General features: G+C 36.3%; 1 protein-coding gene and 1 pseudogene across 5 annotated transcripts in view; one reads left to right on the top strand and one right to left on the bottom strand.

Moving 5' to 3' along the window:
• Positions 1-23,322, top strand: part of COP1 (COP1 E3 ubiquitin ligase) — a 119,099-nt gene that overhangs the window by 33,097 nt on the left and 62,680 nt on the right. For 3 of the 4 annotated variants that reach the window (XR_014781569.1, XM_084794597.1, XM_084794595.1), the window contains exons 7-10: positions 1,344-1,403; positions 2,680-2,756; positions 5,106-5,163; positions 21,210-21,324. Coding sequence is in view for 3 of the 4 variants with exons in the window: in XM_084794597.1 (XP_084650723.1) it covers positions 1,344-1,403; positions 2,680-2,756; positions 5,106-5,163; positions 21,210-21,324 (310 nt within the window). In the remaining variant the exon portion in view is untranslated. The remainder of the gene's footprint in view (positions 1-1,343; positions 1,404-2,679; positions 2,757-5,105; positions 5,164-21,209; positions 21,325-23,322) is intronic. The other variant, XM_084794596.1, reaches the window with a different exon arrangement.
• LOC311596823 (Y-box-binding protein 1-like) lies at positions 9,697-21,097 on the bottom strand (annotated as a pseudogene). The gene is made up of 3 exons: positions 21,047-21,097; positions 12,655-12,738; positions 9,697-11,037 (listed from the first exon to the last, which is right to left on the bottom strand). The product of its transcript is annotated as a Y-box-binding protein 1-like (transcript).

Below are 23,322 nucleotides of genomic sequence, written 5' to 3'. Positions count from 1 at the left end.
ACATTCATTACCATAGGCTTCTTTTATTATTTCCTTTCCTCATCGCCTCAGCATTTATTATTTATTGTCTTTACCTATTGTAAAATTCTGTAAGTCCTTTAAGGCTTCATCGCAGATTTAAGATTTAATTTCACTTAGGCCCTATGTTTGAACATTAACTCCATTGTACTCTCTTCTCAGGGTTTAGAAAAGTTTTAAGGCAATAAATACTGGATCAGTTAGATAGTCCTCACTGTGCTTATTTTGCTGCAGTAGATAGTACTTACACTTACAAATTCACAAATGCTGCTTATACCTTCCATTAAAGGAGTAAACCATAAGGTCCTGCTTTCTTGAGATAGTATTCCAGTGTTGGATGCCTTGCTTTTTAGAGCAAGAAGGCTGCTTTGATTCTAATTCCAGTTTTTCTATACACCAATTGAATTATCTTGAACAAATTAAATTACCTAGCCTTTCTGTATTTGCTTCAAGTCTGGCAGTCACCATTATGCAATTATTTGTGACTGTTTCTTATTTTAAAATTGTTCAGTATATTTGGGTTAAAGTAAAACAGCCTGTTATGCTTCCTCAGAGTAGTGCAGAGTTTCTGGAAAGCAGCTTAATGTATAATGAAAATTTTGTAGCTATTTCTGTTGAAGAACTTCAATTTTAATCATCTCTTTATAAAATCTAAAATAACCTAATAGTACAATGATAATTACAATATTTGAGACATTTGTGTGTCCTAGGCTTATGATAGTTTTAAACATCTTAAATCTCTGGTAAGGAAACAATGCTTTAATATATAATTGAATATTATCCTATGATTAAAATGCTTATATTTTATTGACATGCAAATGTTTGTGATGTAATGGGAACAATATGAAAAGCAAAATACCTAGATGTTTTTTAAAAATCATGACATGCAAATATTACAGTGTTAATTCATACTTGCTTGGAAGTTGATTTAACTGCTGTCAGACTAAAAGTGGGCTACAATATGTGGCTTTTTAATCAATTAAATGAGGAAATATGAAAGGTTTTTTTTGGATATTTTGTATTTTTAAGTCATTTTATTTTCATTGTTCATTATTTATATTTTATTGTAAAGTCAGTCCCTGTTGTAGTAAATAAGCATAGCAAGTATGTTGGCATATAAAATATCACCTATATTTGAGTGTTAATATTCAAATTTACTTCTGATTTTCTTTTCTTTCAGCCCCCTTAATTTTGCCCTTAGTGGACAGTTTAGTAAACCCCTCTCCCCTTTTTTATTAAACCAAAATATAAGGCTCAAGTTTTATCATGGTGCTGATAACATGATTTAGATTAGAATTTCTTCTCTCCCTTTCTTTACTCTACAGCAATTGGAACAGATCCAGAAGGAGCTAAGTGTTTTGGAAGAGGATATTAAAAGAGTGGAAGTAAGAAATGAAGAAATTCTCACCTTTCTCATTGTTTTACTTTAATTTTAATTGACAGTTCAGATAGCTCAGGGAAACCAAGTCTGAATAAAATTTTGAGGATAAATTATAATCTAAATTTATATCGACATATATTGCAATAATTCTTGATTGAATGGAACAAAATTTGCTTACTTTTTGATTGCAATCCTATTTAAATCCTACTAATCCTTCATCATTTCCTTAAAACAATTCATTATTTCATCTTTTATTAATTAACTTACTACAGCATGTGTTACTTACTGGATACTGTTGTTAATTAAAAGTGATGTAAATGTACTGGCAATATTATTGGAATCCATAGTAAAAATACAGATCACTTACAGAAATTCATTGGGAGATTCATAGGCTATTTTGAATTGAGGTCACTACATTTGTCTATATTTAAATTTAGTGTGCACCTTGAATTCTTCACACACACGATTGCCTTCTGCTGACATAAAAACATTCAAAGGATGAACATTTTATTATTTAATGGGAACTCAGTATCTCTTATAATATTTCTAGTTTATTTTATTTATATTACCTGTTTAGTTACTTTTTTAACTAAGCTGGAAATAATTTTACCTGATTATGTGTTTGTAGTTGTATTTTCAAATTTCCTATATTTCCATTAATAAGAATATTGCACATAAAAAGAGATGCCAGTCAGTAAGAATCAGAGATATAATTTATGTGATCATCTTTGATCAGCTCCTTTCTTTTGGGTTTGAGTAAAACTTAGATTTCATGTCATTGTTAAAGTCAGTATTTGTTTCAAGAAGTGTTACCTTTCTTATTTGTAGATTACTCATACAGAATGACATATTCCAGTGTATGTCATTTATTTTGAAGATTTGAATGTTGTAATCTAGTCACCATCCCACCTTATTCATCCTAATGTACGTTAATAAATCATCACTTGCATTAACAGACAGTTCACTGTGTACAAAATATACTTTGTGTCATCTCAGATATACTCCCTTTCGACGTTTTCCACATTTGGTGCTTTCATTAGAGAGAACTGTACTTAGTAGGATTTGTAATCCTTTAACAGTAGGAAAAGCTTCCTTCTTAACTTCAGATTAACTCTCCTTTTGTACTCTATGGAAAGGAATTCTTGAGAAGTTTGGGTTTGAAGACAAAAAGGGACTGATGAGAGCCTGGGACTAGAACAGAATATAACGCCACATGCCTTTTTGATTTATACATCTTCTGTTTAAAGTATGTATAGTAACTCAAAGAATTACAATTTCAGGAAATGAGTGGCTTGTACTCTCCTGTCAGTGAAGATAGCACAGTGCCTCAATTTGAAGCTCCTTCTCCATCACACAGGTACAAAGCTGCGTGTCAGCCATTGTTTGGTTTTTTGTATTAAGTATTCATAGTACTGTAGTTCTCAGAAGCCTTGTAAAGGAAGACTGAAAGCATTGAGAAGTTAGGTACAGATAGCAATCATTTTTCTTGGTCCTTTGGGTTTAGTTAGTAGATGATGCAGTATTTTAAATTTACAAATGGATTAAAAGTTTGGCAAATTTTTTTGATGTCTTGTAAATTAAAGTCAGACTTTAAATCAAAATGGGTATACTGTGTGACACACTACTGCTTCCATGATGAGGGTTACAAGGGCAGAGGATGGATACAAAGGGACAGGGAAATGAATGGGATTGTGGTGCATGATATAAAAGTGTATGCTGACAGAAAAATCCAGAAACATAAGAAAAATACACAGACTTTCAGGTTCTTGCACTACTGGACAGGACTAAAGGATATTAAATTATATTCACATGACCCTCATATAAACCAAAAGTGGTTATGTTTTGGAGAATACAAACTCCCCAAGATAGAAAAAAATAACAAAATAAATCTGTATGGAATGTTGATCCTGAAGGCATTCTAAAACTTTCCCACATTTCATTTTCATCTCATATTTACTTAAACAACACAGATCAATATTCAAGTCTAAAGGAATTTGTAATTAGAGACATAGAATTACAAAATAAACCTGCTAAAACAGACTTCAAAAGACAGGACAAAAGCCTTAGATGATGGTACACCCTATAATTACAACATTCAAGAAGCTGAGACAGGAGACTTTCTGGGAGGAGGTCAAGGTTAGCCTGGGTTACACACTGTAAGCTAGACTTCAGAGCACTACTCACAATAAAACTTTTAAGCATTGTCCCTTTCAAGTAAGTGTGATGGTTTGTATTAAAACCATGATAGTGGAGTAAGAAAAAAAGAAGCACAATTTAGCACTTTGAGTGCTTAAAAAGTGATTACTTGTATTTAAACTTCTAAACCAGTTTAAAATTGGGAAGAGATGTCACAGAATACAACTGGATTAATTAGGCAACTAATTCACCCTTACAACTATCACCGCTGTGTACTGCTCCTACAGTGTGGGGTCACCTGTTAGATCCATGGCTCTTTGGTAGATGTTTCTCATAGTTTGTCTTCAAAAAGTGAGTAACATTGATTTGTAAGTTCTCTGCTCAACATATGTATTATAGAACTAAATACTTTTCTAATCTTGTGCAGGTTAAAATAGGAAGGTGCTAAAGCTTTTTTTTTTTTAATGTAATTTTGTGTTAAAATCAGGAAGTCTGTCCTATCATAGAGGAGAACTATGTCTTCAAAAACTGCAGTTACCAGAATATTACAACCGTGTATTGGGCAACATTTTATAATTTACATGGATTATTTCATTTATCCATTTTATAGATTAAAGATACAGTCAACAAGATAGTTTCCCAGCATCACAGTTAGTGTACAACTGATGTCCTAATCCGCAAAAGAGGGTTATGCAAACCATCCCAAGAGCCAATACCCGTTAGGAAGTTAAATAGAAACTTTGTATTCAAAATGGTCAGGCAGTGATTCTTCTAAAGCCATATCATTTGTCAATTGTAGTGTAGGACAGCTGGGCCTCATATACAGAGTGGATTTGCCTCAGCTTCCCCTGTGCTGGGACTTAAGGCACTTCTGAGTTGTAGTGCTCTGATTTCAGTTGTTGGAAGTTTTTATAAGTCTGGGTTTCTAAAGATTGTCTTAGAATTAAGTAAAGAAGTTGTAACCAAATGAAAACTAATACAGGAAGTAGACTATATTTTACCAGGGCAATGGAAGCTAGTATCATATGGGTTTGGAGTTATGAGAGAAGGCTTTTGTCATTTTACATTTATTCTATTCCTTTGATAGTTTTCTTTTGCCAAATTTTGTCACACCATTTTGGGGCAGGAAACTTACGTAGAGATAGATAGTCCTCATTCACTTCATTTGGTAATGGGGAAACTGCTGAGTGATTGTAAGAGCACATGGCCCCTGAGTGTCACAACAGGGTCTGTTAACTGTAGCCCAACGAGTGCATTCTGGTGTTTCCCCTGGTATGGGAAATCCTCTTTTCCTTAAAGTTCCAAACCACACTAACCTATTTGGAAATGGAAATAAATCTATGTGCATACTCACCTTATAATGATTCCCATTTGATAACCTTTCTTGATAAGTATGTTTCAGGACCTGGGAGGAGTAAATGTTTATTGTCTTTTGTGTCAGATTAAATGATTGGTAGTAGATATTTACTTAAAATTATAAGTATTGGGTTTATAAATGATACATTTTAGATCACTTCCTGTTACTAAAATAATCTAGGTACTGAAATTGTTTTCTTCTTCATTTTGCCAGTAGTATTATTGACTCCACAGAATACAGCCAACCTCCAGGTTTCAGTGGGACTTCTCAGGTAAGGGTTACATCTAACAGTACATTTTGGTGGATACTGTGAGTGTAATCATCTATGTTGTAAAATAGTAGGTGAGTTTACTGAATAAACTTTTTTACTATGACTCACTTGTTTCTTAACAGAACCGCTTATTTGCTTTCAATGCTATGAATTTTTAAAAAGATTTATTTATTATTTATACATTATTCTGCCTGCATGCCAGAAGAATGCACCAGATCTCATTATAGATGGTTGTAAACCACCATGTCTTTGCTGGGAATTGAACTCAGAACCTTTGAAGAGCTGACCGTGTTCTTAACCTCTGAGCCAGCTCTCCAGCCCACTATGAATTTTTTAAAAGTGTTTTTAACTTGGTGATTTAAATCAGACCTTAAGAGAGAGAAAATAAAATCAAGCATTGTTTGTCTCAGAGAGTAAAAGGTATAATTATTGATTAATTACACATCATTATGTTAAAGCATTAAGCATTTCTTATATGGACTAGAGGCTTGAAGAAAATAAACACTAGCCTCATCTCTTCTAATTAAATACAGGATTCTTTCAACTTGTACTCTTTTCATCTTTGACTAGGGGGTTGATGATATTTGCCAGTCTTAGTTTTTGAGTTCTGCTATGTACTAAAAAACAGAAACAAAAATCAAAACTCCTTATATTCAAATAATTTCAGATTCAGGAAAAAGTAGTAAGACTACTAAAAAGAATTCCTTCATGTAATTCAGATAGTAAATAGTATGTCCAACTACTAAGTCACATTTTTAGGTATTTCACCTTTTACTTACATATACTGCTTTTCCTTTTTAAAGCATGAAATTTTATTTGAGTAGTATTTTATTACAGTTTTTCCCCTGGGTTATTGAAGGTATTGACATATATTTCTTTACTCATTATTATTCAGCATATTTTTCTTTAAAAATAAAGATGCTGTCTTTTGTAATGAAGATATAATTTTAAAATTTAGGGAGTATTGATAGCATATTATTTAAGCTATTTAAGCATAGTATATGTAAAGAATATTAAATGAAGTATTTTTAATGCTAATTTGTTTATATATTTATATAGAAAAGTTATCTTTAAAAAATGATAAGCTTTTTGGGTTCATTTTCTTCCCAAGTACTTGGACATTCCCTTTTTCATAGTTTTAGAACTACTTGGTACATCTGGTATCATGTGAATTTGCATGCTTCTGTTAAACATATTTTGTTGTGTTTTTACACTACTGGAGATTAAATGCAGGGCCGTGTGCCTGCTAAGCAGGTATTCTGCTGCTAAACTTGTCTAACACCTTAGCCTTTTAGAAAATACTATAGTAATAAAACTTCTGTCAAAATTCATTGAGTGGTTTATATTCCCTTGTAGCTACTAAAAGCACTGATTCTGGTAATTTTTTTTTCCAGTATATAATCAGTTATGTTAGAATAAATTTTAAAGCCCCAAAGTCTATAATAACTGGAGCAAGAAAGGCTGATCCTGAATGTGGAAATTAGCTGGTGTAGTATTTGTAGCAATGCTCTGATGGTTTCCTTTGAACATAATTTTAAATGCTATCAATCAGACAGGGCCAGCCTATGGCTTTAGTAAAGTCAGACAAACAAAATACATTATTCCATATTTTTTGAAGCATTTAAGAAACCAAGGTTGCTTTGCAGACCATATAAAATAAAAAACACATCTCATCCTAAGTAATATGAATGACTGCTGCTTCATACACCATCCAAAGTAACATGAATGGCTGTAGCCTCTTTACCTATTACAGCTTTATTTCACCCCAGTACACTCTTCTTTGTTTCCCTTCCGGTTTTTTGCTTGCTTGCTTGCTTATGGTGCTGGAGATTGAGCCAACAGCATCTTGCATGCTAACTTAAGCAAGCACTTTACGACTTAGCTAATATTATACCCCAGCTCCACTTCTGATATAGTTAAGTTTTATTATGAGAGAACTTATCCCAGTGACAATTTTACTCTAATTCAGAATAAAGACATTCTTGAATGTTCTTACATGTTTTATGTAAGCCATAATGTTATAGATTGTTTTTTGATACTGTTACTAAGCCAACTTTTGCTTCCTTTTGGCAGAGTAATTATATATGTCTTTGTCTGTGATTAGAGGTGTGTGGAAAGTTTAGATGGAGGAAAAAGAAAAGGATTTCATTGTACTATTTATATAACACTGTTTTGGATTTTCTGTCAACTTCCAGGAACTAGGGAAAAGATAAAACAGTAGTAGGAAAAAAAAAAGAGTAAAAGTAGCCATTCTTGGGGCTGGAGAGATGGCTCAGTGGTTAAGAGCGCCGCCTGTTCTTCCAAAGGTCCTGAGTTCAGTTCCCAGCAACCACATGGAGGCTCACAACCATCTATAGTGAGATCTGGTGCCCTCTTCTGTCCTGCATGAGTTATATGCAGGGAGAACACTGTATATGTAATAAATAAAATAAAATAAAATAAAGAGTAGCCATTCTCTACTTTTGATGGTTGCCATTTTAAAATCTGTATAAGGGTATAAAAGTAATGTACAGTCAAACATTTGTACAGTCAAATACAGTTGAAACCATATTTTAAATATTGAGCTGTGAGCTTTTCCTAGGCTAGCCATATGTGTCGTATAGTTGTCTCGTGATGTTGGTCAGCAACAGCAGACCAGGCAGTCAGTAGGCAGCAAGTACTATAGTGGGTAGTTTTCCTAAACTTTGCTGTTTAGTAGGCTTATAGTATTAATTTTTTTTCTTTATAGTATTTTGACTTTATAATTTATCAGGATGTAACTCCTTTCATAAGTAGAGAATTTTTATGATGTTTTTTCATTTTATATATCATTTACTGGTATATAGTCAAAGAGACTTCTGGTTCCCCAAGGCATTGCATTAGTATCTTTCCCACCCTCAGCCACAAAAAGTCCTGTTGATAATACTGCTTTGTGTTGTACTTCCCTGTTATTATGAAAATTCAAAAAGAACAATATGACTGAAAACAACTTTGAGGAAAACAGGGTTTATTTTAGCTTACAGTTCCGGGGCGGGTACAGTTCATCATGGTGGAAATAGCATGCCAGTCAGGAAGTAAGAGAGGTTGTCTTTCTGTCCAGAGGAAGTAGGACTAAGCTGTAAAATAGACCCAGCAGTGACATCCTTGTTTTGGCAAAGCCACACCTCCCAAAGGTCCCAAACTTTCAGAAATAGAGCCACCAACTGAGGACCCAAATGTGCAGATACATAAGACTATAGGGAATATTTCCCATTCAAATCACCACATTCCACCGCTCCACATAGTCTACTCCGAGACTAAGTTAGTATCTTCAGCTGTGACTCCTTGTAAATTAAAACCAGAACCAAACCCCACATACATACTTCTTAACATGCAGTGGCACAGAATATACATTCCCATTGCATTAGGGAAGGATGAAGACGTAGTGAGGAAGGAGGAAAGCAAAGCAGACTAAAACCCAGCAGGTTAAACACCAGATCTTACGTCAGTATCTGGAGCTTTGGTTTCAGGAGGCTCAGATAGTTCTAACCTTATAGCTTTATTGCCTTCAGTACTGTTCCTACAAATGATTAAAAAGGAAAGGAAAACTTGAAAAGAACTGACTAACTTCTGAGTTGTTGTGGGTAGAGTAATTGCAGAATCAAAAATTCTCCATTTTCTCACAGAATCCAGCTTTAAAGCCTGTTAGAAAGCAGGCTGCTGTTGAGAAAATTCTACTAGTGTTTCATAGACTGGTATTAATTCTCATCTTTCACTATATTGTTACTGTTGTTTCAGGCGCCTAGATCCTATACTATTTTTACATGTGGAGTAATTTTCTCTCAGCTTTCTGGGCTTACCCTTCATTTATGAAACAAAAATAAAGTTGATACAAAAAGGATTTTTTTATAAACATCTTTTATTTATTTTTTAAGATTATAATTTATTTTATTTTTTTAAATTTTTATTGATTTATTCAAATTACAACTCAATTTTTATCCCATCACTTGTATCCTCCCATTCCTCCCTTGCTCCCGCTTTCAACCTATTCCCCTCCCCTAGGTCTATGACCACGGGGACCTCCTCCCCCTCTATATGGTCATAGGCTATCAAGTCTCGTCTTAGTAGCCTGCTTAGTCTTTCTTTGTGTGCCACCAGGCCTCCCCACCAAAGGGAGGTGGTCAAATATGGAGCACCAGAGTTCATGTCAAAGTCAGTCCCCGCTCTCTACATAACTGTGGAGAATGTCCTGTCCGTAGGGTAGATCAGAGTAGGGGTTCGATGTTTACTATTGTATTGTCCTTTGGTTAGTGCAATAGTTTGAGCAGACCCCTAGCCCCGATCCACCCATCACAGTGTTGTTGTTGTTGTTGTTGTTGTTGTTGTTGTTGTTGTATCCACCCATCACAGTGTTGTTGTTGTTGTTGTTGTTGTTGTTGTTGTTGTTGTTGTTCTTCTTCTTCTTCTTCTTCTTCTTCTTCTAATTTAAGACCTTTATTAACAGGTGCTTGCAGTTTGTTGACTTTTTTTTTTAATCAAGTTGTAAACTTTTATTACAAATTAAAAATCTTCTTAAAAATCTCAACTTGACCAGATATGAAACAATTTAAAAACCAATAAAGGTGTATTGAGAAAAACAGGCCTTTTTTTTTTTCCTTAAAAAACACGTTTGTCATTACCAAAAAGAGACATCTTTAGGTAAAAATAATAAAAACCCCATGCTGCATAGATAATGCAGATAGTTCTAGTGTATCTGGTCAACAGGCAAAAAGCAAGCACTTCAGGTCTTCAGCTCCAATCTTTGTTCATTTCTTATTGCTGGAATTTCATATTCATTTCTTCTTGTTGGATGATGACCAAACCGGATGATGCTACGTAGAGATGGTAAGCCGGCATTTACTCGGCCCCGCCCTGCTCAGCCTGGGGAGTGGGCGAATTCCACCGCGGTGGACCCGCTGCTTTTGTCTCTTTGCCATCTTGTGGTTTAGGGTTCTCTGGGCGTCTGAGTCGGTAATTGAAGTTGTGGCGATACCGACATTGAGGTGGCTGCTGACCTTGGGTCTCATCTCCTTGATTTTCCTTGTCCTCTTCAGTGCCGTCCTCTCTAGGCTGTCTTTGACGAGGAGGACCCCTGAGGAATCGCGGTCTGTAACCCCGATACATATTCTGTCTCACTGGTCTACCTTGCTCTCCTGCACCCTGGTTGTCAGCACCCCCCATCACTTCTCCTTGCACAGGCGGGTTGGAATACTGTGGTCGACGCCCATAGGGTCTCTGCATGTAGTAAGGTCAGAACCTTCGCCTACGATAGGGCCGGGCCGGTGCTGTTGGGCCTGGCCTTCAGGAGCGCTTTCCGATTCCTCATTCTTTTCCCCACTCTCACTATTCTGGTAGTTTTGCTGGTAATTGCGTGGAGGACCCCTACTACGTGGATAGCGTCTATAATGGTTCCGGTCTGCTGCGTATTTACTGCCTTGAACTGGAACTCCACCAGGGCCTGTAACATTTGCTGCTTCTGCACCCTTTTCTCCTTCAACAACATCAAACTCCACAGTCTCTCCATCTCCTACACTGCGCAGGTACTTCCTGGGGGTTATTCTTCTTTATGACAATCTGGTGTACAAATACGTCTTCCTTGGTGTCATTCCTGTTGATGAAACCGTACCCATTCCTTACATTGAACCATTTTACTGTTCCCAAAACCTTCGCTGCGATGACCTTTTTGTCCCCGCCAGCAGGCGCTGCCGATGTGAGGCCACCCGGGCCACCACTACCCGCGCCGCTGCCCGTGGAGCCGGGCTTGGTGTTGGCTGCGCTGAGGGCGACTGCTGGGTGTCGGCCTCCCTGCTCATGGTTGCCATAGTGGTGACTGGGGCCAGCGGCAATGGCTGTGGCTCCTCCCCGGTGTGATGGTGACTAGGCCGCGGTGGGGCTCTCAGGGCTCTCTGGGGTCCGCTCTCCGCTCCCGCTACCGATCCGATCGAACTCACGATGTTCTTCTTAAAGGTTTCTAGGACCCTCTGGGTCCTTCTATTTCCCTATTTACTATATTTCTCTTACCTAAAGTCCCAATAGGATGTCCTCACATCTATCCCAATCTCCTGCTAAGTGAAGACTTTCGTGGGACGTGTCTTTTGGGCTAGTGCCCAATTATAAGTGAGTTTATACCATGTGAGTCTTTCTGCTTCTGGGTTAACTCACTCATTATGATCATTTCTAGTCCCATCTATTTGTCCACAAATTTCGGGAATTCTTGCTTTTAATAGCTGAGTAGTATTCCATAGTGTAAATGTACCACAGTTTCTTTATCCATTCTTCTACTGAGGGACATTTAGGCTGTTTCCATGTTCTGGCTATTATGTATAAAGCAGCTATGAACATGGTTGAGCATATGTCCCTGTTGTGTGGTGGAGCATTTTCTGGGTATATTCCAAGGAGTGGAATAGCTGGGTCTTGAGGAAGCCCTGTTCCCAGTTTTTGGAGAAAGCCCCATATAGATTTCCAAAGTGGTTGTACAAGTTTGCATTCCCACCAGCAATGAAGGAGCATTCTTCTTTCTCCACATCCTCTCCAGCATGTGCTGTCAAGAAAAGATTTTTAAAAAGCATAGATGAGCATAAGCTTGGCAGATATGAACTAAAGAGTATACAACGAAAACAAAACCAAAGTCCAGGCCAAAGTACAACTCAGAGGTAAACTTAAGAGGCAGATACTGTTCTCACATTTATAAAAAGCATTCTCCCCTGGAATAGCAGTGTGGTCAATCCTGCCTCACTTCCTGCCAGGGGATTCTTCTTACACACAGCCTTTCTTCCTCTGGGAGCAAAAGTCTGTGCATAAAATCCCTTTTCTAAAATGGTATATGTGCTTATGTCAGTGCTCAGTATCCCGTGTACTTTAGGAACATGTTTAGATTACTTGTAGTAGCTAATGAAATGTAACAACTTTGTAATTAGTCACTGTAGTGTATTGTTTAGGAAATAATAATTTTTTTAAAACAAGGTCTGTACGTGTTAAGTACAGATTTTTTTTCAAATATTTTCTATCTGTAGGTGCAGAACTTGTTAATATGAAGGGCCAACTGTACCTTGTGCAGTGTTAAAAAGAATTAGAATGTATGTGAGGGAAAAGCTGTTAAAACTAAAGGAAATAATTAGGTAAGATTTGTTTTATAATTACTTTTCACAATTATTTCCTATCTATTAACACTTTAACTTAAAACACTACACTCTATTATTTATATGTTTTAAAGAAGGAAACTGGTACGTAGAACATCTAAAAAAGATTGACAAGAAAATGTAGCTAGTAAGAAAGAGAAAGCTGAGAGTTTTAGACCAAGCATGTGACTCAGATCATGTATAGTTAAGGAATCACTCATTCAACTATTGTTTTTGTTTAAGTGCCTGGTATTTATATGTTCTGAAGACAAATCAATGAACAAAACCAAAACACAGAAATGTAATCTAGTTGGAAACAACAGTTGAAATAAACAAGGATGACTTCTGAATGAAAAAGAAGTGAGAGAGAAGTTACCTGTCTTCGGGTATAAGCTCTAGACCGCCGGAACAGCAGATAAATTAGCTGTGAGATAAAGGCATATCTGGTCCCTAGTTGTGACTGAGAAGAGTGAACAATAGAGAGCAATGTAGAGAATAAAGTGAGCATGTGGAGCCACTGAGTGGGACATGGTCTCCTTTGCTTTCATAAGTGTTAGGGCTTTGAACTTTCTTCTGAGTACTTGGTATGTGTTCTTCATAGAAGGATGCTTGTTTCACTTATTTTGTCTTTGGAAAGTTTAGCAGTTTGAATTGATTCTAAAATAGGGTATACGTTCCTGCACTCCATGACTGGAATCTTAGGTAGAATATACTGTTGTAATTTGGGAGGCAAAAATAGATTTTTGTGAATACTCTGAATCAGAAAGTGGTTCCAGATAAAAATAACAAAAACATACAGAAAGATGCTTGTAAAACCACTACATATAAAATAGTATGGAAACCAGACTACACAATAAATTTATAGCAGTCAGTGTTTTTATTTGTAGATTAAAAAAAAATTCTCTAAGCATTTGCCTAAGGAATCTCCAATAATATGTAAGTATAAAAAGACAGATTTTCATAGAAGGGCCTGTAGGCATAAGATAATTGTGTAATTCAAATGCTGATTTCTGTATTCCCCCATATCTGGTTGTAAGCTTTGTTCTAAGAATCTCCTGTCTCAATATTATATAAACTCTGGTCCCCAATTGTTCCCTGATATTCCAGTTGTGAGCAGGGTAGAGAATAGAGCTGGACTTCCTAGCAGCCATGGTAGGAGGAGTTAGAAGAGGAAGAGGGAATCCAGCCACAGGAGAGGTCAGGGAGACATCAGGAGGGAGCTGGAACAGGGAAAGCTACGAAGTACCAGTATCTCTGGGATGTACACTGGGAGGAAACCAGGTTAGTTTAGAGGGTTAAGATTAGAGTAATAACTGTTCAGTTATTGTGTTGTGAAGCTTACTATTTAACAAACATAAAGAGTCTCAATTATTTGTATGATAGCCTAGTTAAGAGAGAAATTGAAAAACAAACACAGTTATATAAAAATACCTTTTAACATTTGACGCCTAACATGGGGCCCGACCTGTAGGGTTAGATTTTTCAAAAATCTACTGTATTTAAGGTTCTTAAATGTTTCTACCTCCCTTCCAACCCACCTACCAGTAGGTGGATAAAGGTCAGTAGGAAAAGGGTTTTGTGGGCCTCTTTAGATGTAGTTCCTTGGGGTGAGGCTAGAGGCTAGGCTTTTGTCATCAGGATACCAGCAGTCTAGTCAAATAGCAAACAAGAATCAGTAGCCACAGCATGCCTGATTCAGCATAAACAACAAAAGTCCCCTGAATCCACACAAGTCAGTGGACGTGGCAGGACTCAGCCGGAGTGCCCTGAGAAGTTCTTTAGAGTGTTTCTCTCTGTAAAGTGAAGAGTAGAAAACCGAAGACCAGTGAAGCAATATGAACCATTGCGAAGCGTAGCAATGCAAAAGCATTGTCTCACTGTCTGTGGACATCTATTTATACCTTCTCAGGGTTCTCACAAGGATGTTTTACAGCTGGCAAAAACCATGTGTCTCACATGAGACAGCTTTCCGCAAAATATCATGCACCCTTTCACAAGTCTGTTTTCTGCTGACCAGGATCAAATGCCCTGTCATGAGTGTGTTTTCAACTGAGAATGAACTAAAACATTTCCACATTCCATATCTGGGACCATAAAAACACATAAAAGAAACCAAAGTTTCCACTACAAGTGCCCAAATTTGACAAATTAAAATTAGTTGTTGTTATAATACAGGATAAGTTAATTTAGTACTGATTAACATTTTAAAAGTAGCAGTCTTAAGTGTGTGATTTTAAAAATGCATATAATATTGAAATAACTAAAGCAGTTATAGAGCAATTTATATAGAGTAATGGCCTTAATTATTAATTTAGCTGGGTTCCTGCTCAGAAATTCCCAATAATAATTTTCAACTGTAGAGAGGTTATCAATTGACTTTAAAATTATTTGATAAAATGAATGATTCAGAAGTTAATATGAAGAGAGTACTCACCCAGTCAACTTAGAAGTATATTATAACCAAAGGAGCAAAATAAAAATTAACTGTCTAATGAAAATATCATTACTGTCCTGCACTAAAGGAGTTTAGAAAATAGTGCAACGAAAGATTGAGTGCATGTTATTGTGATAATTAAAAAAACATTTGATAGAAATTTGTCTTGTACTTACTACTTGCAAAAAGAGTCTAGATAAACTATATTCTTGTGTAAGTAGAAATGATGAAATTAAGTCAGCATAAAATACAGGACTATCAAAAAAATCGTAATCCACACTGGGAAACATTTTCAGTATGGTGTATAAAAGTCTTACTTGCTTTAAGATGTTAAGAAAGAAGAAACAACTGTGATACTGCTAACTTTTTTAATGCAAACATCAGAAGATTGGGTTAAAAACTTTGCTGAAAGACATAGTTAAACAGGTAATAATTCTCATGTTCATGTTATCTCACATTCTGAATTGACTAAGAGAAAATTTTGATACCAAAGAAATCCTCTGATAGTTTTTACTGAAATCTAAGAGAGTTCAGAATGAGAAACTGACAAAAATTGATTATAGATGAGGATACATTCTGAGAATCACATCATTGCCTGTTTCTGTATGAACTCATAGGGTATTCACACAAATCCATGTTGTAGGTCAGTCACTCCAGTGCAGCCAAAGACCAACAAAAACAAGATGGATGAAACTGTGTTCCAGCAAACCATTTCGTAGTAAACTTACTGTGTATGTAAGAATGCATTCCACATTAACAAAAGTGTATGGTAGACAAAGTATAAAACCCAGGAGCGGAGTTGTTTAATGCTGTATGCATGAAATAGATTTTTTTTTTTAAATTATTTATTGCTTTTGAGACAGGGTCTGTTTAGCTCCAGCTTACTGGAACTTATGAAGACCAGGCAGCTTCAAATTCACAAACTTGCACTTGCCTTCAAAGTGCTGTGACTAAAGGCATGAGCCACTATGCCCAGCTGTGAAACAAGTCTTATAAAAAAGGGAATCAGAAAATTTATTCTGTGTCAAATCTGAATGGCGATGCCCTGTGGATAGAGATGTTCATCTGTGGAAGCAGTTACATGAACTTTTCATGTTCCAGACAAAAGAATGCCATACTCAATGGACATACTAAAGAATATAAACAGGGACATGAGATCAGTTATGGTAGCAAATCCAGAAAAACCTCCGCAAATAGATTCAACATACTTTATTGTGCTATTCTTAGCTTTGAGCTTAGGGGAAGCTAGTATTCTGCTAAGTTTATGTATTCTAAAGGTATGCCTGATAGTAGAAAGTATTATAAGCAATATATATTAGGTAAGCACTAAATGACTATTAAAGGGACAATAAAATTAGCCCTAGATATTTTGACCACAAATTTGCCTAATTTCAACTTTCCACAGTCATAAAATTCTAATCAATCAGTCTTCAGAATCAAATGTGGCTTCTCCCCCTCCCCTTCTGTTTTATGCTATCATTTAATAGTATGCACTGTACACAAGTACCTATGTTGTACATTTACACAACAGGCAACAAAAGAGGTTTGTTAATAATCAGTATTGCTCAAACATGGGAGTTGTGTGTTACAGTATTATGACAGTGGAAGTTCTTCTGTTAGCTTTAGGGAACCAGTCAATTATGGATCAGACATTGTTAGATATCACAAGACTGTTCTTACTAGCATGGCCGTATTTGTGCTCCTAGTCATGCATTCTTGTGTGTGTGTTTATGTCTGTGTAGGAGAAAGGATAGACAGAAAACAATGGAGAAGTTGCATTAGTGTTCTATATACATATGGTAATTCCTGGAAACATGTGATTTGAAAATTATGCACATAGGAATCTCTTCTAAGGGCCATGACGGGTGGATCTGGGCCCAGGGGTTCTGATCAAACCATTGCACCAACCAAGGACACTACATGCAGTAAACATTGAACCCCTACTCAAATCTAGCCAATGGACAGGACATGACCCACAATTGAGTGGAGAGCAGGGAATGACTCTGACACGAACTCTGGTGCCCCATATTTGACCATGTCCCCTTGGTGGGGAGGCCTGGTGGCACTCAGAGGAAACATAGCAGACCTATGATCATATAGTGGGGGGAGGTCCCCCTCGGTCACAGACAGACATAGGGGAGGGGAAAAATAGTGTGAAAGCGGGAGGGATGGAGGAACGGGGAAGATACAAGGGATGGGATAACAGTTGAGATGTAATCTGAATAAATTATTTAAATTTTAAAAAAGATATATTAGGGCCATAAAGAAAGCCTAGCAGTTAGGAGCACTTGCTGCTCATCTAGAGGGCCTGATTTCACTTCCCTGCACATGTCATATGGCTCACAGCTGATTGTCACTCAATTTGTAGGGGTTCCAGTGCCTTTTTTGGGCCTTTATAGACAGTGGCACACATGTAACATATACTGTGGCAGGCACATAAATAAGAAAACAAATAAGTCTTTTTAAAAGAGGGTGGTATTATAGTAAATTCTGGAACATAAACATGCCCAGTTATAGTAAGATAATTAAGAACCTTATCCTACAATAAGAGTGAGTTGTTATATTATAAAGGACAACGTTAATAGATGAAGTAAAAATGTTAAATGCTGGCAGCATCATTAACAAAAGCCAGAAATGTATGGCCTTTATATCATAGGTATTTTATATTTCTACATTTCTGTAATTATCTGTTGTTTTTGCTTTAGCATTTTTGATAGCTTCTTAAAAGCAAAGTTCAGAAATTACTATTAAAAACCAGAGAACTTATTTTTAAGTGTTTAGATTTATTATTTATTTATTTTAGTTTTTCGAGACAGGGTTTCTCTGTGTATCTTTAGCTTGATAAAAAGCTGGAACTTGCTTTGTAGACCAGACCAGCCTCGGAGGCACAGAGATCCGCCTGCCCCTGCTTCCCTGAGTGCTGAGATTCGAGGTCCAGCTATACATGGTTTCTCTGTGTATTTTTGGCTGTTTTGCAGATTGCTCTGTTGACCAGGCTGGCCTCATGCTCACAGAGATCTGCCTGCCTTTGCCTCCCAATTATTTTTTGAATAAGTACTTTGCCTTCATATGTGTCTGTGTGCTACACGTGCTGGTGTGTTCGTCTCCATATGGGTGCTGGGAATCGAACCCTGGGTGTTTTGCAGCAACAAGTGCTCTTAACTACTAAGCCAACTCTCCAGCCTGAAGGAACTTATATTTTAAAACTTAAATTTCAGTAGCCATTTTCTTAATACTGTGTGTGTGTGTGTGTGTGTGTGTGTGTGTGTGTGTGTGTGTGTGCGCGCGCGTATTAGAACTGTTATTCAGGCTGTCCTGAAACTCACTGTTTCAGTCTGGCCTCAGAATCAGAGCAGTTCTCCAGCTTCAGCTTCCTAAGTGCTGGGATTACAAGCATGAGCCAAAAAGAGTATTTATACGTGCGCGCGCGCGCACACACACACACCACTACCACCACCACCACCACCACCCCTTCTAATGGTCCAGGACCCGCTTAGAATCACTGTTAAGTTTACTTGGTATGTATTTTCTCATTTCCTGTGAACTGTTATAGTTTCTCAAGACACTGGTCTTTTGAAGAACAAATTTGTTAGGGTCTCTTTAAAGTACATTTCAGTTCTCACAGGGCTGCATCTCTAGCTCCCTTCTGGTTCTTCTCCATCATTATACTCTTTGTTCTTCAGTGTTTTGTAAAGTTTCCGGTTTGTTTTCTCCTTGGAGCTTTGGTGTTATCCTATTTAGCTCCATAAAGAAGTCTTGGAGAATCGGGGGAGTCAGGAATGTTGTTTAGTATTAGATCCTCTGCTTGTGATCCTGGATTTGATACTTGGTTTTACCCACAAAGTGTGTGTGTGGGGGGGAGCAGAAAGCAGGCTCATGCTTCTGATCTTAGCACCATGAAAGCCAAAGCTGAGGACCAGCCGGGATCACTTCCATGGAGCCTATCTGCAGTCCATCCCCCAAAATGAAAGATATTTTTATTGGAAATACCTTACCTTACTTACCTAGAGAAAACTGATATTTTTATGATATAGGGTTAAAAATAGATTTTACTCATGTGTTTGCATGTTTATTGCTCTTTTTAAGTATTTAAATTTTATTTTGAAATCCATTTAAAAATTATACCTAAATTGAGATTATCATGGACTAAGATATAATTATTAAAAACGCCAATATATTTGTACTTCTAATATAGAGGCCTTGTATAACTTTTGCTAAATTAATTATCTTTTATATCTTGCCATTTAGATAAGTTTTCTTACTCAGTTTTATATGTATCCTAAGAATTTTTCTTTTAAATGAATAAAGACATTTTCTGATTGATTGTTATCAACAGAGATGAATTATACTTTGGAAATGAGCATTGGAAGAATAGAAATTTTCACAAATGATTTAAGAAGGATTACATAATTTTTCTTGAATTGTCTTTGACTCAATGCCAGATAACAAGAATGACATTAACTCAAGGCGGGAAAGGCAGCTGCTGGGGCTCCATCATTCTCTTTCCCATCAATGGTTTTTGTCCTGTGGTTCTGGCAGCCTTGTGTGATGGTCGATATCAGACAGTAGTGCAGGAAAACCTGAGTCATCTCCATGGCGCTCGTTCTTGGGATTTGTCAAAAGTGGTGACTTTGATTCTGACAGTTTTCATAGTTTTAAATGTCTTAATTCTCTTTGCATTCATTTCCTTCTTCTTGTCAGTGCTCTTTCTTTTACTCAATCCCTTTCTCTCTTAAACTTTCCCTGTTTTGTAGGGCTTTATTACTGTAGATTGCCTCTGATCATGTTAAAATATTTTCTTCTATTTTTAATATTTTTAAAAATTAAAATATAATTCTAAAATTTTCTTCCCTCTAACCATTCCCAAGAACCTACTCTGTTCTTTCAGATTCATGGCCTCCTTTTCTTTATATATACGTGTGTGTACATATATACATACACACACGTATATATTCTTAAATGCATAAATACAGCCTGCTAAATCAGCATAAAGTTACTTGTATGTATATAATCACACAGCTGACCACTTCGTGATAACCAACTTGTGTGCTCTCTCTGCCTCTGATGTGAGGGAAGGTTGGCGAATGTGATAGTTATTTTTCTTGTTTTGTCAGAATTGCCGGTGAAAACAACTTAAGGAGAGAAGAGTTGTTTTACTCCCCCCTTCCCACACACACATTTTGAGGTTATAGTCCATCCTGGCACGGAAGGCATAGTAGCAAAAGAGTGAAGTACAACTCCCTAGCTCTTTTGTTTGTTTTCTGTTTTGAGACAAACTCTCTCATTGGTCTGTAGGTCACTGACTAAATTAGTCTGGCTGGTGAGAGAAACCCAATCCATCCATTTCTCCCTTTCCAGTAGTGGGATATCAAGTTCCACTATACCCAGCTTTTAAAAGTGGGTTTTGGGAACACCATGTTTACATGGCAAGCACCTTATCAACATAGCTGTTTTCCTTTGGTAGAGCAGAGTTTATATTTACCATTTTTCATCTTACTTTTTGATTCCTAATAAATTGTTACTCTTATGTCCCATGAAGACAGCAGCTAACTCAGAGCTTAGTTAAGTACATGTACTGTAAAGTGCTTCATGCATGCTTTCTGTCTCGTCCTAAGATAGTAAAGCTGTATGTTTACCAGGGTCCAGCCTCAATAAAGACAATTTTATGACGTTATTAAGAAAAAGAGAGGTGAATCCAGAAAGCTTTGGTATAGAAGAGTAGCTGATACAAAAAATAATAATTTCTGGATAAGTTGCAGTTGTAATGCCTACAAAATCACTAAGCACATTGAGGGGTAGAAAAGTACATTTATACCTTTAATCCTTTTCACATTGTAGCTTTTTAGCTGATGAATCTTACCCATTTCTTCTTTCTACCCTCCACTTCAAGTTTTTTTCTCTTGTCAACACTGTTCATTTATTGTTTCTTTTACCTCATAATTTTTTTAACTTTAGTTTTGTTAACTCACAGTTTTTTTTCCTTTTTTTCTGCTGTTTTTTTTTTTTTTTGGTTTTGTTTTGTTTTGCTTTGTTTTTAATAAACATTTTGGAGACAAGATCTCCTGCAGCCCAGGCTGGCCCCTAAACTTGTTATGTAGCCAGGCTTGACTTGGAGCCTCTGATCCTCTTACCTCTGTCTTCTCCCTGAGTACTGAAGTTACAGGCCTTCGTCACCACTGTCAGTGTTATACAGTGGTGAGAATGAAAACCAGGGCTTTGTGCATGCTAGGCAAACAAATCCAGCTAGCATGCCTTTACATCACTGTTTTTAAAGAGTTTGTTTCATTTTTAACTTTTAATTATTCTGTAAGAGATTTTTTTTTTCTGTTTTTACTTGAAAAGAAAAATTGGCAACTGTGATCTGAGAATTGTAGCTTTTCACCATTCGTAGTCACTTGAATATAATGGACACTTGAAAGTGTCTAAGTAAGCATTTGGCTATTCTGTGTAAGTGTGTGGATTGTGCTGGTTGTAAGTGTCTTTTTTTATCACCTTAGACAAAGAAACAGCCTTGGTATAACAGCACATTAGCATCAAGACGCAAGCGACTCACTGCTCATTTTGAAGACTTAGAGCAGTGTTATTTTTCTACAAGGATGTCTCGTATCTCAGGTACATGTTCAGGATTTCTCTTAAAATGTCTGAAAATCTTCCTTAGCTGTATTTCCCGGATCATATGCTAGATTTATGGAACATTCTAATTGCAAAACAAACTGTGTATTTGACAGTATTATCAGTAGTGGAGAGGCTCTTAGAGATCTTATAGAATGCTGTTTTCTACTGGTAATCTCTGTTCCATGTCTTGGAATGTTTAATCTTTTAGAGCAAGCTATATAAAGTTGAGAATAGTCATGAATATGTAGCTAGCAACAACAAGTTCCATTCAATTAGCTTCTACTCAGATTTCAGAAGTTTCAAGCACTATTCTTTGTGCTGAGGATAAAAAGATAGAAGATTTGATTTCCATTTACCATAAAGTGGGATTTACAAATCTGTAGGCAAAAGCAATAGGTTGCTAATATTTCCATGTGATATAAATATGTAATACCCACTGGACATTTAGGCCAAAGTAAAAATGAAAAGACTTAGTGAGGATTTAGTGATATTGGGCCAGGCTAACTAAAAAAATTTAGAAACATTCAAAATAGACAAGATAAGCTAAGACCTCATGGACATGATAGCATACGGTATTATTAATTTTAGAGAAGTAATAAAGCTGTTCTTTAACCTTTTTCAATATCTTTACTCACCTGTGAAGGTTGGATATTAGTAACAAACCTACAGGTGTTCAAAGAGTTATAGGAGAGATTTAGAGAGGTGGCTTAGAGTACTTGCTGTTTTTCCAGAGGACCCATATTCAATTCCCAACACTCAGGTCAGTAGACTGCATGTAACTTTAGAACCCCAGGCTCTAACTCCTTCTTCTGGCCTCTGTTGGGTACCTGCAAACTCATGGTGCCCACATACATACACATAAGTAATTAAAAAATTAAGTATTTAATAGTTATAGGCAAAATGTATTTTCCTAGTCAGTACTTAGTATATGTTAGGTGCCCAACTAATTGATTCCATTAGTAGTATGTCTGTTGTAAATGAAAACCATCCTAGGAAAATTGTCTGGTAGTGTATCAGTTATTAAAAACCAAGTCTTAATTTCCTGCTAAATGAACAAACATCTTTATATTATATTGTATACATAGTCTATATATTGTTTAGAGCTTTTTGATATATTTGCCTCATAATTGATGATGGAGAAAAAATTAATTAATATAGGCTGAGTATGTGGCTCAATTGGTACAGTGCTTCCCTAGCATGCAGAAGATAGTTAATTTGATCCCCAGTACTATACTAAAAAAGGAAAAATAGTCACGGTGTGCCTGCCTGCAATACTAGTTTGAGATTAGAGGCAGGAGGATTAGAAGTGCAAAGTTATTCTTGTTTACCTAGTGAGTTGTGGACAGTCTACACACATGTGCACATACATTTAGGGAAATGCTAAAATTCGTCTTAAGCATGTTTGATTTGAGATTAATGATGAACTTTTTAATGGATGAAAATATTACATTCGCTGCCAACAGTTTAAGGGGTTTATTGACTGTCTATTAATAATAGCCTTATAACTATATTTTGGTGGGTAAGGAGTTCCTGTTGATTCCTTTAAACATTATTTGCTATTTTGATGCCGAGCACAGTAGATCACAGGGTCTACTGAGGAGATTTCTTCAAAGTAGAGATTACAGAACTTGAGATAAAACTATCTTAAAGTCACTCGCAACACAGATACTGATGTGAATAATAAGAGTGATTACTGCATAATTTTCTCTGGAAGATGTAAATTTACAGTAGAGGAGAATAAGATATGTTATTAATGTCTGTATTGTTGGCTCTGGGTTTTAGAAATCTTAAGTCGTGCTAGATTTCCACAGTGGATATCTGTATCCGTACTACTGAATATGAGGTTCTTTTTAAACTCAGGAAGAAACTTAACTTATATCCAGTAAGGTTCATAAAATATTGCTTACACTTTATTATTTTCCACCTCTGTCTGTTTTTGCAGTTAAAAAAACATGGATGATTATTAGAAAATTAATGTCTTAACCTCTTAATTAT

Source organism: Acomys minous, assembly GCF_964271855.1.
Source record: "Acomys minous genome assembly, chromosome: 1".
Lineage (NCBI taxonomy): Eukaryota > Metazoa > Chordata > Mammalia > Rodentia > Muridae > Acomys > Acomys minous.
Note: the sequence above shows the minus strand (reverse complement) of the source record. Positions and strands in the feature narration are given on the sequence as shown.